General features: G+C 34.8%; 1 protein-coding gene across 1 annotated transcript in view; it reads left to right on the forward strand.

Moving 5' to 3' along the window:
* Positions 1–298: 298 nt before the first annotated feature.
* LOC128237767 (fibrillin-1-like) overlaps positions 299–17,490 on the forward strand; it is a 42,850-nt gene continuing 25,658 nt past the window's right edge. Inside the window, exons 1-18 of the mRNA XM_052953353.1 lie at positions 299–407; positions 8,302–8,464; positions 9,241–9,372; positions 9,514–9,937; positions 10,396–10,533; positions 10,740–10,877; positions 11,014–11,163; positions 11,779–11,916; positions 12,299–12,436; positions 12,573–12,722; positions 13,335–13,472; positions 13,855–13,992; positions 14,891–15,028; positions 15,228–15,365; positions 15,502–15,651; positions 16,259–16,396; positions 16,777–16,914; positions 17,051–17,200. Coding sequence (XP_052809313.1) covers positions 9,814–9,937; positions 10,396–10,533; positions 10,740–10,877; positions 11,014–11,163; positions 11,779–11,916; positions 12,299–12,436; positions 12,573–12,722; positions 13,335–13,472; positions 13,855–13,992; positions 14,891–15,028; positions 15,228–15,365; positions 15,502–15,651; positions 16,259–16,396; positions 16,777–16,914; positions 17,051–17,200 — 2,104 coding nt within the window. The 5' untranslated portion in view covers positions 299–407; positions 8,302–8,464; positions 9,241–9,372; positions 9,514–9,813. The remainder of the gene's footprint in view (positions 408–8,301; positions 8,465–9,240; positions 9,373–9,513; positions 9,938–10,395; positions 10,534–10,739; positions 10,878–11,013; positions 11,164–11,778; positions 11,917–12,298; positions 12,437–12,572; positions 12,723–13,334; positions 13,473–13,854; positions 13,993–14,890; positions 15,029–15,227; positions 15,366–15,501; positions 15,652–16,258; positions 16,397–16,776; positions 16,915–17,050; positions 17,201–17,490) is intronic.

The raw sequence follows: 17,490 nt of genomic DNA on the forward strand, positions 1-17,490 counted from the left end.
AAACTTGCCATTTGTTTCAAGGGATATACATCTTTCATATTCATCGTGTTCTATTTGCATTTCCTTCCAATAACTAGCAAATTAAATGCATTTTGTTCGAAGAGTTTTAAAGTAACCTATTGTCTTTAATCTTACAATACCATCAGGTAGCTTCAGTAATATATTACAAATGCATTCCGTATACATACGTGACTGATTACCTGATTTGTAATTATTTTCCTTCTTCTTGTTTCATAAAAATTGTTCAGTTGACAAAAGATTAAAGTAATGCGGAAGTTAGCCATTTCGTTTTTAGTAACGTGAATGTATTTTATTCAAGGAATCGATTCTTTAACTCACTACGATGAATTAAGTGATACTGTGAAAAGGCTATGGATTCTGTGATGATAACAAATTGCTGGAAAACGGTAAATATTTATAAGCGCGCAACTACAAACACCTGTTGTTATTTACATGAAGCAAGTTATACACAGCTTGAGATATATAGGATAATATTTTAATAGGGGATGTCAGGAAATATATTTACAATGGTATGTACATAATTTGATGTTAGGAAATAATCCACACGAGTCAGATATAAATGACATAGAAGGCTCTAAATTCTCAAAAGTGTTAATAACGCTATTAAAAACTGAATAATTCAATTGCTGTATGGTAATTGTTCATAATGGTTAGTAAATTAACTCACTCAATTGTAACAACATAAAAAACTTGCCGATATAAAATCTGTGAGCAATTGTCTTTAAAGTTACACATCAATGTCTCAAATACTCATGTGTTTTCTTCCTTAACGTAGGACTCAAAACTCTTTTGTAACATGGTAAATGAATGGTTAAATCCAGATCATATCTAATTGTTAATCTAGGTTTAAAATTCACCAAACAAAACATATTGACATAAATAAAGGAAACTAGGAAAATAAAAGATCATGTTTTTGAAAGGGTTATAAGAAAATAAAATGATATTTTCGAAATATTAGTCAACACATTTATTAATATATTAGTCATAGCCCTTGATCAGTAACAATGAAAGCCAATCATTAATTACGTTTTGGACCCAGCAATTTTGAATGTAGAAAAGATGAAACGGACGTGCCATCTGCGTCGGCGTAACAAATGACGAAATAGCCTTCAATTCATAGCGTTGTCTTCATATATACCATAATAGCACAAGTTCCGAGTATTCATTTACTTTGATGCCATTAGACATGATTATCTTACATCGAGGTTATGTCCATAACGCCTCATGGATAGTTCTGATGGAATGCGGGTCTTTCACCATCTCTAAGTTCTCAAAAACTGGCCATCTTATCAGCGTTATGTCGTCGAGATGGAGATCACGGACTTCCCATGGTATTATTCTCACAGTTTTGAGCAGATTCAGCCGCATCACTAACACAAAATTGGCGTATATCTGTATTCACACACCGTCAAATAATTAGTTTTTAGATAATTGCAACAAAGTAATTAACGAACAACAAAACAAGATTTACTGTTTAATGTTATGTATAAACTGTTGCCAAATGTTGGTTTAAAAGCAGGATTATAATATAAACATTATATAACAGTAAAACAACACGCAATGGAACATTCCCCCTTTTCGGAAAAGTCATCCCGACATTTGAAAAAAATATAGACGAGTCAAGCATAAATGTAATGGTTAAATCGGCGTGTAAGTTTAAAAAACAAACAAAACCATGTACGATTCCAAAACTTACATATCTTTGAGCTCGATCAACTAAATTAAAAACAATATATTTAAAAACCAACTAAATGAACTTAATATGCAAACACAATTCACCACTTAAAGAGACATCTTCATCATCAGCAGTAGCATTTACAAACATAATACCCTATTAGCGTAGTCATGTTTTCTTGGCGGGCGCTGTTATCGCCGTGAGCGTCGGACAGCAGATAAGTCATCCTCGGACAACTTTTCATCGCTGATACCAGTGCAAAAATGCGATATAATTGACCTCGGCAGCTCTGGAGACGTGTAAGAATATGTCTCGTGAAAAATGAAACAAAGCAAAAAGTTATTCATGAATCTTCATGTATCTTTTTCGATAATCATCTGGTTTAACTGATTGCGCTGGAAAGTATCACATACGGTTGTATTCCCATAATTCAGCAATTGATCTCTTGCCTTTGACATTCCTGAAAAGCATTAGGATAAGGTTTCGGTGCATGTACCTTCAAATCACACTGTAACGTCTGTATTGAAGCTGTATACATTGCGACTTCCCTCGCCTCGTAGTGTTTTTACGATGATTTACTCATTTTGCGATGATTGATTCATTTAGCGAAGATTGGCTCATTTTGTGAGGTTGTGCCCTTGGGAGCGGCAGTACTCATTTTGTACAATGTTTTGGCTATTTGTAAGAAATAAGGAAAACAATTTATGCTGTTTTGGGTCTTTGCAAGCTATAAATAAACCATAAATAACATTGTGTTTTGCTGTAACAAGAATAATTGAGACATAAATTTAGAAATCATCCACCAATAAACCAATGTCAGATGACTGATAACTTCATGCTATCATAATATGTAACAGTTGTCATTAAGAACAATTATGAAAATATCAATATAAAATTGAAAATTGCATATAGCTATGCATTCTACTGCACAAGAGACTCATATATTCAATTGTTACAAGCAAGAATAGTTCCCAGAAAACTACCAACGCAATCGTTAAGCTATATAAAACGAAATTAATTGATGATATGCTATGTTCTTTTTGGGAACGCTGTGAAGAAACTCTGCTTCATCTTTTTCGGGATTGTTATTAAATACAGCCTTTGCTACAGCATATTTTGTAAAAAGAAAAAAGTGTTTTCCTTTCGAAATATTGTCATAGTTAGTATGTTTGTTTTGCTAGGGTCTGGAGATGATATTTTCAGGCTTGACTTATTGTTCCTAGAATTAAAAAAAAACACATTTCTTTGTAAAAGATAAAAGTTCCAACAGTGCCACGGTTTAATAATAGCTTTAGATTGTAACGTTTTCTACCGTAACTATATTTTAAATAAAATCATACTAGAATAATTTTAATACTGGAAATATGTGATATACTGGTATGTCTATCTTCTTTCTTTTTTAAGATATATATTAAGCGTTCTGATATTTCCTTCATGCTGATGAAAACATTACTGGTTGAGTTTGTAAATCCGAGCAGTCTATAAATACCGAACACCTTTTAAATCACGCGTTTGTTTACCTCGATCAATAATTCGATGATCTCCGAATTTTCGGCAGGTTTATCTGAGTATTTTCTTATAAATCCCTGTCAAACTCCTAATCAGGTGAAATGTAAATATGCAGCACGCGTGGGAATGACGTCACAGATTTTACATTGCAATCAATATCATGGGTAAGGAATGTTCTTAGATTTTCAAAGCAAGGGACACAACTCAAATTGTCTAAGATTAGATTCTGTTCGAGTTGATTCCAATTTCCATTGTGTGTTTGATTAGAAATGAAAACAAACTATGACGGAATAGCAATCTATTTTTAGATAAAATATAATTTTAAAAGTGATCGGGATTTACATACTCAATTTCACAAATTGAATGGTAATTTACTGTGCTTGAAATGAACGTTTTGTGTTTATGAATCAAAATATTTTGTGAATGTGTACTTCAGCAGAGGCTGAGCTTTGAACCAAACATTATTAATGCCAAGTTTGAAGTTACTAGAACCAAAACTCGCAAAGATATGGTTAAAAGACTGTCAAAACTGTTCGGATTTTCAAACTCAATCAGTATGGTTTTAAAAATATCTTAACTTAAATTGAAATTTAATCTAAACATATTTTATTCACCAGCGTTTATATATTTTAACAATGTTAATAACACAAAACAGTTTTACTTTTATCTACTGTACTGTGTACGTTGTCTGTGAATAATAAAACTTATTTTACAATTTACTTAAATACCACTTCCTTAATCAATTCAAAATGTCATCTGTTTGTAAGCTGTACAAATCTCCGTCACTAACTATATTTTGAAGGTTTGGAGAATAACATTTAAAGATATATTTATCTTCCGATCCTTTTCTCTAGATTGTACATGTGTTTCCGTTTTTCGGTATGTTATGTCAGAGATACCAGTGTTCATTTTGTAGAAGAGCAGATGCTTGTGTTTTTATCGCCTTGTATCTAGCCTCTCTAAGATAGATTCCATTCGTAGCATTCGGGGAGAAACAAGGTGAATACAACCAATAACGTTCGCATTCGTTTTGATTTTATTCATTCTGTAAACAATATTTCAAAATGATGTTCGCATATTCCGAGATTGGCTTGAAGAAAGAAAGATAAATAACCCACAGAGACCTCCTATCAAGTTGATAGCGAGGACGTTACATAATGTTAATCCTAGACCAAGCTTTTTCTCTAATATAGTTAATATAAGTATGCCAATTGCCTTCATCAGAAAGAAAAGTAACCAGGTGTTTGTAAGATATTACAAACGGGATATCAGTGCCAAACATGCACACGACGGTTAATGGGTTTGTTCCTTTTCCGAGATATGACCATTGATTCAAATTTATTAGGATTAAACTTAACAAACTACTTATCAGCTAAGAAATATATATTGTTTGATGTCTGCCTGTAGTTAAAAAGCTCCAGTCTTGGGGCAATCCACAGTAACAAAGATACTTGTATTATTAGAAAAATGTGATCTTTGAATCTAGCTCGTTAATTTAAACAAGAAATAAAAAAGAGAGCACAGCATTGAGCTCCAGGTTTGATTGATTTTAATGCTGACGTTGCTCCCGGAAATACCACACACTGACGCATATTTTCTATGTACTTGGGAAAACAAGACAATAAGCGACCAAATATGCCTGCTTTTTCGAGTTTATAAAGAAGACCACTAACCAAGCTTTGCTTATAAAAAAAGTCAAGACTAATGTCGAGAACTTGTCAACAACTATTATAGAGGTGGGAAAGCTGTAAAATAGTGGAATCATCTGACAGGAAGCCGGATTGGAATCGGGTAAAGAAACATATTTCACGGAGAAAGTTGAGTACATGTTTAAATAAATTCTCTCAAAATTCATGCGAACAGCTACAGAAACAAGCTCAGCAGCAAAACGTTTAACCATAACCCCGGTTTAATGGCACTGGGTAAACGCCAAAGACATAGAACATATAAAAACAAAAAATCACAAACAAGAAACATGGAAGAACAGCACAAATCTCCACAAACACCACAGTGCATTCATACTATATATATAAATGGGTATGTTTATCAAGGATTGTTAGGTACCGCCTTGGAACGGTCAGTGAAATGTAAAGACTTTCGCCATAGTATATAAAAGAGAGTTAGGACGATTATTTGATGGGTTATAGGGATCCCCCTTTTATAAAGACAGCGGAAACATTTAAAATATTTCCAATTAGAAATAACAATATAAGAAGTTAACGAAGCATTGAACGAATCAAATAAAGGTTGGCCAAGTTCTGAAGAAGCTTCAAGTAGAATATGATAAGCAGTGCCATCAGGCCCAAATTTACCAACCGAGAGACTACTTATAGAACCTTTAACTTCGGAAGGTGTAATAACAATCGAATCAAGTTTAGCATCATCAATAATTAAATCAAATTGATGTAATTGAATCGTCAACGTAGGTCTGAATGACAAAATAATCATTGAGATTATGAGCCTTGCCTTTATCGTCTGCATTGCACTGACCACCTAGTGAGTGTAGTTGGGAAATGCCTCGCGATTTAACTGCTATGATAAATGATTTTCCATCAATCCCTATAACTAAGTTTACTGGATTCGAGTTTCGAAGTGAATCAAAATATTTCGATTTTGAACCCCGGATCAGGTCCCAATTTTTCGAAACTTCTTAAGCTTAACAGGCTTAAGTCGCTTATTTCAATTAGTCAAAATACAACTGAAAATGGATTTTGATAAATGAAAAATGGATTATTCTGATAATCATTCAGATTATTCGTACATAATTTCTAAATATTCTTGAAGAAATCAATATAACGCATTTTATAGAACAACAAAAATAGTAAGATTAGCTTAATCCTGTCATAAGGGACTTATTATAAGAAGTTTCGAGAAATTGGGGCCTGAGCGACAACTTCATAACGCATAACTTGAATGTTTTTAGTGATCATAGTTCAATGGTTGAGATTATTAGCTGTTTAAGTGATGTTTTCTTTGCTACCTTATATATTCTACCTTCTATCTTATATATATTTTACCTCATAGATTCATTTTGTACCTTTCCTGCCATTTACTAATGCAATAAGTTATGATATTTTAAAGATAAGCCAAATTCATTTCCCGGTTGTCTAATATAGGGAAACAACATAAGTATACATAAGTATTTTCTGGTATGAAAAGGTATTTTTATATATACACGAGAATGTTTTAAATAAAATCAAATACTGTTCTAAGTTTAAAAAGTTGCTTAATTTTTAATAACTATACCCCTTATACAATGTTAAACAACATACCTTAGTTGTATTTCGTGCAGACCGTCCTGCTTGGATTGAAATACAATCTGCATTGCGTTTGTCCACAAAAAAAATAATAAAATAAGTAGGAATAAAGATGTATAACTTTGTCATTGTGTAAATATTTTCTTTATAAGAAGAAACAACACAAATACTGTAATACTATCCATGACGCTGTTAAATCTAATAAGAGCGATGAAAAAGTGAAACTTGGACATCAAGTATTATACAATACATATATTTTAAGAAATTTAAAATGCAAACACAAATAGTCCGTCATTATCATCCACCATTGCATTTTTTCCATCGGAAAAATGCATATAAAGCTAGAAGTTACAAAGGTAACTGGCCATAATAAAACTAGCATGTTGCTGTTTAAAATTGAACCGCAATATCATCGACTTTATATATACAATAGTTTACATGGGCATTAATTGTAGGTACTTTTGGGGTCATCAACGACGATACCGCTGTGAGATGCTCTAGTCGGTAAAGTGGAAGTCATTAACGTCTCTATAACCGCCCATTTAAGAGCCCAAAATTCCAGCTAATGTGCTGGATAAATCTTCTCACTGAATTGGTAGGTTGACCAACCTTTTCTTCAATACATCAAACGCATCCTGCTAAGACTGCTCCCAAGAAATGGTGTAGGTTTTGCAATCGTCTTCTTTGTCGAGTATCTATCAACAGGTTGTTCAGTGGTACAGCAATATCCGCAAATCCATTAATTAAGTCGACAAATCTAAGAGTGATCTTGTTACCTAAACAGATTAAGTTTTAAAACTGTCTTTCCTTTCTTAATGTCTTTTTCATTCAGTCCAATTGTATCTGACGTTCCCCTTGAACTTTCTTTGACTCATTTGCAGATATATAATTAGGCATTATTTCTTTCTTTATTCCCACTGCATTCAATTCACACTTAAAATCACTTTAATTGGTAAATGTCAATATTGACTTCAATGGCACTTAGATTAACACACTTTTCATTTATTGAACTGACTTGATCAAATCGCTGAATCACAAATACACCAATACACTATTTTCTTGACAAAAAGAAAAATATGCGTATGAAAGATACCAATATATCAAATAACAATATTAATTGTAACACAATACAACAAAGAACATATAGCCATGTCACAACCTAACAGCACATACAGTTTAAACACTTATTATATCGCATATGATATACTCAAGGCAATATTAACGATGTCAAACAACAGTTTATTCAAATAACACAGCGATCAATAATAGTATAATGCATAAGTAAATAATGCAACTTAAACGCGACTGAATGTCCAATCTCTTCAAAAAGACGTACTTACACTCTTAGTAAACCCAGTCCACACACACGGACGAACAACCTTTTTCTAAAAAGGATTGACTTACAACCGTCTGCACATACTGGTGAACATAACCTTCCAAATGCACACTCAAAACGCTCATACGAACGGTCAGTTCAACATTCAGTGTTTAGAAAAATATGTCCACAGAAAACTACTAACAAAATTCATGAAGAAAAGTTCTGTAGCGATACATGCGTTTGATCTATTAAAGCATCGTAGACCATCTTACAACAGTCAGCGATTTCGCGGAAACTTTTCCGATAGTTGATTTTAGACTCTTCATCGGTCAAAGACGAAATCCTATGCGCTTAAAACGAAAGATCCTATCTTTAAAAATGTAATCGTTTTTTTAGTATTATTGGAACATATTGGTGGGACCCTTTAATCACAATTCCCTATACACTCTTCACTGTCTACTCTTCACACTAGCCCGGTTTACACTATTTCACTACAATGAATTAACACTTATTGCTTTCAGTTTGTGATCTTGGTATCACTTACAAAGAGCAGTTATGGAATTGGTGAAACCTGCATTGGTAATCGCGACTGTACTGGTACTGGAGAGTTTTGTGAAAGGAGCAGTTGTGTTTGTGATTCCAATACGCACTACCAAGAACCAAAACAAACAACATGTTCAAAGAGTATGAATTACATTAAATTTTGTATTGACGGCAATTTTTATGCCATATGGGTTTAGTATCATGATTATATTCTCCAATAAACCTTTATTTAGTTATCATTATTCTTCTCTTTAGTTAAACTGTTAATTTGGGTGGCCAGTCTCTTGATTTGTTTCTGCATGATGGTCTCTAGTACAGGTGGTGTAAGCTATATAAAAAAGGGAAATATTTACGCTAACAAACTTGGCATAAACGATTTGGGAAAACGATTTTGCATGTCTATAAAATATACCACACTTTAAACCACAAATAGCATATGATTTCTTTGGCCTTAAATTTTCAAAAACAATACCCTTTTTATTGAGCATTTCCTTATCCAACCTTCACATGGATAGCACTATTGGTAAAGTAACATGCCGACCTATATGCTTCTTGTTTGTGCTATGCACGTGTTACATAGTACATATTTCGACAGAGTCTGTAAACAAAAGCATAACAATTTTAACAATTGTCGAGTTATGTCTTATTATATTTCATTGAAAACAGAAACAACAAATGTGCGTTTGTATAAGCCATGCAGCTCTCTAGTTCAAACTGTATTGCATAGAATAAGAAAAAACAACAAAATATCGACTTTCGAAGACATGCTGCCTTCTATTTTAATTAACTATCTTCTAGCTAGACAGACTAAACTCATCAATATGGATTTTTACTAAGACTAAGAATATTTATATAAATGGTATCTTATACTAAAACGTTCGCGTTTGACAATTAATATTGCACTACTATCAATACAGAGGTCGATCTTGGACAAGGATGCTACTCTGGAGTCGCTAACCAGTGTGCAGCCGGCGGTGCTTCATGCACAGATGGAACTTGCAAGTGTTCTAGTGGTTACTACCAGTCTGCGGCCAATACATGTTTACGGCGTAAGACTTCTGCAGAAACATAAATTAATCCTTGGCTGTGAAGTGAACATACAGTTTTTTTGGACTACTATTAACTTAATTCACATGCTCTTACAATGTTTTATTTATCTAAACGTTACCAAAATATAATATTAACTACAGGTGTTAACCTTGCACAAGAATGTATGGCATATTCAAATGTCACCAATCAGTGTTCAGCCGACAACGCTGACTGCATAAATAACACTTGCCAGTGTTCCAGTGACTATTACCGATCTGCAGACAATACATGTACACATCGTAAGACACTTGTGTTATTACTAAAACATTCGCACATACTTATCACTTTAATTTTAGTCGTTTATGCATTATCTGTTGGTTTAGATACACATTGTATTGACTGATTTGTCATTATCTACGGTGTATTTTCATACAAAGGTTGAGTTGAGTAAATCATGCTATATGTATTCCGGAGTCACAAACCAGTGTTCCGCCGGCAATGCTGCCTGCAAAGGTGGAAGCGCAAGAGGAATTTGCAAGTGTAATGGGATTTATTACCAGTCTGCAGAAAATGTTTGTTCACCAAGTACGTCAGTTTGCTATAATTACACGGACTAAGACTTAGCACAATGATCGTCTTAAACATTCTGCTGCCAAAATATGACCATAGAAAATAAATGTGTTTTATAAATAATTAACTTATGCTAAGTGTTATTGTGGCTATAAACAGTCTGCAATCGATAAAGAGTATGGATTTTAACTTTGTTAATATAAGAATATCTGGCTTAAAGCTTCGATGAAAACCTTAAATTACTGTAAAGCAGGTACGCGTACTGCATAAGTTACTCATGCCAGTATACCACTGCCAACTGTCAGTCTACAGCAAAAAAAAAAATGAATTCGGGAAAAGCAAATGCATTTGAAAACAATAAATATGGATTTAAACTATATGTCTATTGAAAATGTTTGGAGAAGTCACAGAATGTGAAATTTCTCAAACAACAAATTTCCAAAATTGATATCTTACAAACCTTATAAATACAGAGCTTGACCTTGGACAAAGATGTACCTTTTATACTGGAGTTAGCAATCAGTGTTTAGCTGTATATTCTACATGCACAAATGGCGAGTGCAAGTGTGTCGGTACCTTCTACCAGTCTGCAGCCAATACATGTACACAACGTAAGATATTCATGCAAAAGAACCACATCAGTGAAACATGTACAGATAATGCATAAGAAACGTAGCTTATTCCTTGACAATGGATACTATATATGAATTATGTACATAATTAGATATATTTTGTTTGCTATTAAATAGTTAACCGTAGATAAATGAATAAGATAGCCTTTGATTTTAGATCTATTACCATTTGATTTCGGCTTCAGGGGTGAGCCTTGCAAAAGGATGTACCGCATACCCAAACGTCACCAATCAGTGTTTAGCTGACTATGCTGACTGCATAAATAACACTTGCCAGTGTTCCAGTGGCTATTACCGATCTGCAGACAATAAATGTGTACATCGTAAGACATTTCTGTTTGTTCTACCACATTTGTATACATTAATCACTTTGAATTTTGTCAGCTGTGTACTATTCATTGGTACGCACACGAATAGTATGAACAGCTTTGAGATAGTATACTGTGAATTTTTGTACAGAGGTAAAGTTGAGAGGATCATGCTATTTATATCCTGGAGTCACCAACCAGTGTTCCGCCGGCAATGCTGCATGTATAGGTGGAGGTACAAGAGGCAGTTGCGAGTGTTATGGAAACTTTTACCAATCAGCAGAAAATGCATGTTCAAAGAGTAAGAATGTTAGCTATTCATACAGTAAATAAGGCTAAGTATATTAGTGGCTGCAGCAAATCTGTTATAAATAAGTAAATAAATGTACAGAATAAGAACTTTTGCTTTGGAAATATCCCAGAACAAATATATCTTATCTTTTCCTGAGTAGGGTACCGGCAAATTTCTCAGCATGCAACAGAACCTCTAGCACCAGTGCAACATGCCAGTGTGCAAGAGGAGGTTTCTGAAAGTATGTAGCAAATGAATGTAAACCGAGTAGTAGTGTTTCCGATAAACACACAAATAAAAACTTAATATAATGTTTGCTACCATTAATATGCATTGAATACAGGTACGGAGTAAGTATGTAAGACTTGTGCACTCCGGAATCTGCCTCAAAGATTTGATCAGCTGGCAACACGACATGCATAAGTAAATTTATTCCAGTTTACCAGTGGCTACTACGAGTCTACTGCAAATACATGTAAACAGAAAAAATGATACATTCCCACAATCATCAATACGGATGTAAACTATTGATTTAATAATATGATTTGAAGTATTTACAGAATTTTAACTATTTCTTGAAAATTGTCTTCGAGAACTGATTTCTGACAATATCGATCAATACAGAGCTTGACCTTGGACAGAGATGTACTTTATATACTGGAGTGCGCAACCAGTGTTCAGCGGTCTATGCTTCATGCACAGATGAAACATGCAAATGTTCCAGTGGCTCCTACCAGTCTGCAGCTAATACATGTATACCACGTAAGACTTTTGTATTATAGAAATACATTAGCGAAACATTTACAGATAATGCTGAAGAAACGTCGCTCTATCTTTGGCGATGGATATTTATATATATATATATATAGTATGATATGGTTCCTTTGCCATTAAATAGATAAGCAATGTCATAAGCATAGCTTTTGGTCTAGGAGTTATTAAAATATGATATCAACCACAGGGGTGAACCTTGCACAGGCATATACAGCATACCCAAATGTCACCAATCAGTGTTCAGCCGATAATGCTGACTGCGTAAAAAACACTTGCCAGTGTTCCAGCGGTTATCCATGATTTAATTGAATACAATGGCATAATCATATTATTTGGTCTTGAAGCTTTTTAAATATTATTTCGGCTTCAGGGGTGAGCCTTGCAAAAGGATGTACCGCATACTCAAACGTCACCAATCAGTGTTCAGCCGACTATGCCGACTGCATAAATAACACTTGCCAGTGTTCCAGTGGCTATTACCGATCTGCAGACAATGAATGTGTATATCGTAAGACATTTCTGTTTTTTCTACCACATTTGTACACATTAATCACATTGAATTTAGTCAGCTGTGTACTATTCATTGGTACGCACACGTATAGTATGTACTGCTTTGAGATAGTATACTGTGAATTTTTGTACAGAGGTAAAGTTGAGAGGATCATGCTATTTATATCCTGGAATCACCAACCAGTGTTCCGCCAGCAATGCTGCATGTATAGGTGGAGGTACAAGAGGCAGTTGCGAGTGTTATGGGAACTTTTACCAATCTGCAGAAAATACATGTTCAAAGAGTAAGAATATTAGCTATGCATACAGTAATTAAGGCTAAGTATATTAGTGGCTGCAGCAAATCTGTTATAAATAAATAAATAAATGTACAGAATAAGAACTTTTGCTTTGGAAATACCCCAGAACAAACATATCTTATCTTTTCCTGAGTAGGGTACCGGCAAATTTCTCAGCATGCAACAGAACCTCTAGCACCAGTGCAACATGCCGGTGTGCAAGAGGAGGTTTCTGAAAGTATGTAGCAAATGAATGTAAAACGAGTAGTAGTGTGTCCGATAAACACACACATAAAAACTTAATATAATGTTTGCTACCATTACTATGCATTGAATACAGGTACGGAGTAAGTATGTAATTGTGCAATCCGGAATCTGCCTCAAAGATCTGATCAGCTGGCAACACGACATGCATAAGTAAATTTATTCCAGTTTACCAGTGACTACTACGAGTCTACTGCAAATACATGTAAACAGAAAAAATGATACATTCCCACAATCGTCAATACGGATGTAAACTATTGATTTAATAATAGGATTTGAAGTATTTACAGAATTTTAACTATTTCTTGAAAATCGTTTTCGAAAACTGATTTCTGACAACCTCGATCAATACAGAGCTTGACCTTGGACAGAGATGTACTTTATATACTGGAGTGCGCAACCAGTGTTCAGCGGTCTATGCTTCATGCACAGATGAAACATGCAAATGTTCCAGAAGCTCCTACCAGTCTGCAGCTAATACATGTATACCACGTAAGACTTTTGTATTATAGAAATACATTAGCGAAACATTTACAGATAATGCTGAAGAAACGTCGCTCTGTCTTTGGCGATGGATATTTATATATATGTATATATAGTATGATATGGTTCCTTTGCCATTAAATAGATAAGCAATGTCATAAGCATAGCTTTTGGTCTAGGAGTTATTAAAATATGATATCAACCACAGGGGTGAACCTTGCACAGGCATATACAGCATACCCAAATGTCACCAATCAGTGTTCAGCCGATAATGCTGACTGCGTAAAAAACACTTGCCAGTGTTCCAGCGGTTATCCATGATTTAATTGAATACAATGGCATAATCATATTATTTGGTCTTGAAGCTTTTTAAATATTATTTCGGCTTCAGGGGTGAGCCTTGCAAAAGGATGTACCGCATACCCAAACGTCACCAATCAGTGTTCAGCCGACTATGCCGACTGCATAAATAACACTTGCCAGTGTTCCAGTGGCTATTACCGATCTGCAGACAATGAATGTGTATATCGTAAGACATTTCTGTTTTTTCTACCACATTTGTACACATTAATCACTTTGAATTTAGTCAGCTGTGTACTATTCATTGGTACGCACACGTATAGTATGTACTGCTTTGAGATAGTATACTGTGAATTTTTGTACAGAGGTAAAGTTGAGAGGATCATGCTATTTATATCCTGGAATCACCAACCAGTGTTCCGCCAGCACTGCTGCATGTATAGGTGGAGGTACAAGAGGCAGTTGCGAGTGTTATGGGAACTTTTACCAATCTGCAGAAAATACATGTTCAAAGAGTAAGAATATTAGCTATGCATACAGTAATTAAGGCTAAGTATATTAGTGGCTGCAGCAAATCTGTTATAAATAAATAAATAAATGTACAGAATAAGAACTTTTGCTTTGGAAATATCCCAGAACAAACATATCTTATCTTTTCCTGAGTAGGGTACCGGCAAATTTCTCAGCATGCAACAGAACCTCTAGCACCAGTGCAACATGCCAGTGTGCAAGAGGAGGTTTCTGAAAGTATGTAGCAAATGAATGTAAAACGAGTAGTAGTGTGTCCGATAAACACACACATAAAAACTTAATATAATGTTTGCTACCATTACTATGCATTGAATACAGGTACGGAGTAAGTATGTAATTGTGCAATCCGGAATCTGCCTCAAAGATCTGATCAGCTGGCAACACGACATGCATAAGTAAATTTATTCCAGTTTACCAGTGACTACTACGAGTCTACTGCAAATACATGTAAACAGAAAAAATGATACATTCCCACAATCGTCAATACGGATGTAAACTATTGATTTAATAATAGGATTTGAAGTATTTACAGAATTTTAACTATTTCTTGAAAATCGTTTTCGAAAACTGATTTCTGACAACCTCGATCAATACAGAGCTTGACCTTGGACAGAGATGTACTTTATATACTGGAGTGCGCAACCAGTGTTCAGCGGTATATGCTTCATGCACAGATGAAACATGCAAATGTTCCAGTGGCTCCTACCAGTCTGCAGCTAATACATGTATACCACGTAAGACTTTTGTATTATAGAAATACATTAGCGAAACATTTACAGATAATGCTGAAGAAACGTCGCTCTATCTTTGGCGATGGATATATATATATATGTATATATATTATGATATGGTTCCTTTGCCATTAAATAGATAAGCAATGTCATAAACATAGCTTTTGGTCTAGGAGTTATTAAAATATGATATCAACCACAGGGGTGAACCTTGCACAAGAATGTACAGCATACCCAAATGTCGGCAATCAGTGTTCAGCCAACAATGCTGACTGCGTAAACAACACATGCCAGTGTTCCAGTGGTTATTACCGATCTGCAGACAATATATGTATACATCGTAAGACATTTGTGTTATTAATACCAAATTTATACAAATTCAACACTTTGAATTTAGTTAGCTATGTACTATTCATTGGTACACACATATATCGTATGTACTGCTTTGAGATAGTAAACTATGAAATTTTGTACAGAGGTAAAGTTGAGAGGATCATGCTCTTTGTATCATGGAGTCACCAACCAGTGTTCCGCCGAGAATACTGCATGTATAGGCGGAGGTACAAGCGGCAGTTGCCAGTGTTATGGGAACTTTTACCAATCTGCTGAAAATACATGTTCACAGAGTAAGAATATTTGCTATGCATACAGTGAAAAAGGCTAAGCGTATAAATGGCTACAGCCAATCTGTGATGTGTAAATATACAGAATATGAACTTAAGGTTTGGAAATATCCAAGAAAACACTAAATTTACATATTCCTGAGTAGGGTACCGCCATATTTGTCAGCATACAACAGTACGTCCAGCACCAGTGCAACATGCCAGTGTGCAAGAGGAGGTTTCTGAAAGTCTACAGCAAATGCATGTATACTGAGTAGTAGTGTTTCCGATAAATTCACAAACTAAAACTTAATAATTTATTTGCTACCATTAATCTGCACTGAATACAAATTCTGAATAAAAATGTCTGAATTGTGCAATCCGGAATCTGCCTCAAAGATCTGATCAGCTGGCAACACGACATGCATAAGTAAATTTATTCCAGTTTACCAGTGGCTACTACGAGTCTACTGCAAATACATGTAAACAGAAAAAATGATACATTCCCACAATCGTCAATACGGATGTAAACTATTGATTTAATAATAGGATTTGAAGTATTTACAGAATTTTAACTATTTCTTGAAAATCGTTTTCGAAAACTGATTTCTGACAACCTCGATCAATACAGAGCTTGACCTTGGACAGAGATGTACTTTATATACTGGAGTGCGCAACCAGTGTTCAGCGGTCTATGCTTCATGCACAGATGAAACATGCAAATGTTCCAGTGGCTCCTACCAGTCGGCAGCTAATACATGTATACCACGTAAGACTTTTGTATTATAGAAATACATTAGCGAAACATTTACAGATAATGCTGAAGAAACGTCGCTCTATCTTTGGCGATAGATATATATATATGTATATATAGTATGATATGGTTCCTTTGCCATTAAATAGAAAAGCAATGTCATAAACATAGCTTTTGGTCTAGGAGTTATTAAAATATGATATCAACCACAGGGGTGAACCTTGCACAAGAATGTACAGCATACCCAAATGTCGGCAATCAGTGTTCAGCCAACAATGCTGACTGCGTAAAAAACACTTGCCAGTGTTCCAGCGGTTATCCATGATTTAATTGAATACAATGGCATAATCATATTTTTTGGTCTTGAAGCTATTTAAATATTATGTCGGCTTCAGGGGTGAGCCTTGCAAAAGGATGTACCGCATACCCAAACGTCACCAATCAGTGTTCAGCCGACTATGCCGACTGCATAAATAACACTTGCCAGTGTTCCAGTGGTTATTACCGATCTGCAGACAATATATGTATACATCGTAAGACATTTGTGTTATTAATACCAAATTTATACAAATTCAACACTTTGAATTTAGTTAGCTATGTACTATTCATTGGTACACACATATATCGTATGTACTGCTTTGAGATAGTAAACTATGAATTTTTGTACAGAGGTAAAGTTGAGAGGATCATGCTCTTTGTATCATGGAGTCACCAACCGGTGTTCCGCCGAGAATACTGCATGTATAGGCGGAGGTACAAGCGGCAGTTGCCAGTGTTATGGGAACTTTTACCAATCTGCTGAAAATACATGTTCACAGAGTAAGAATATTTGCTATGCATACAGTGAAAAAGGCTAAGCGTATAAATGGCTACAGCCAATCTGTGATGTGTAAATATACAGAATATGAACTTAAGGTTTGGAAATATCCAAGAAAACACTAAATTTACATATTCCTGAGTAGGGTACCGCCATATTTGTCAGCATACAACAGTACGTCCAGCACCAGTGCAACATGCCAGTGTGCAAGAGGAGGTTTCTGAAAGTCTACAGCAAATGCATGTATACTGAGTAGTAGTGTTTCCGTTAAATTCACAAACTAAAACTTAAT

This window comes from Mya arenaria, chromosome 6, assembly GCF_026914265.1.
Source record: "Mya arenaria isolate MELC-2E11 chromosome 6, ASM2691426v1".
Taxonomy (NCBI): domain Eukaryota; kingdom Metazoa; phylum Mollusca; class Bivalvia; order Myida; family Myidae; genus Mya; species Mya arenaria.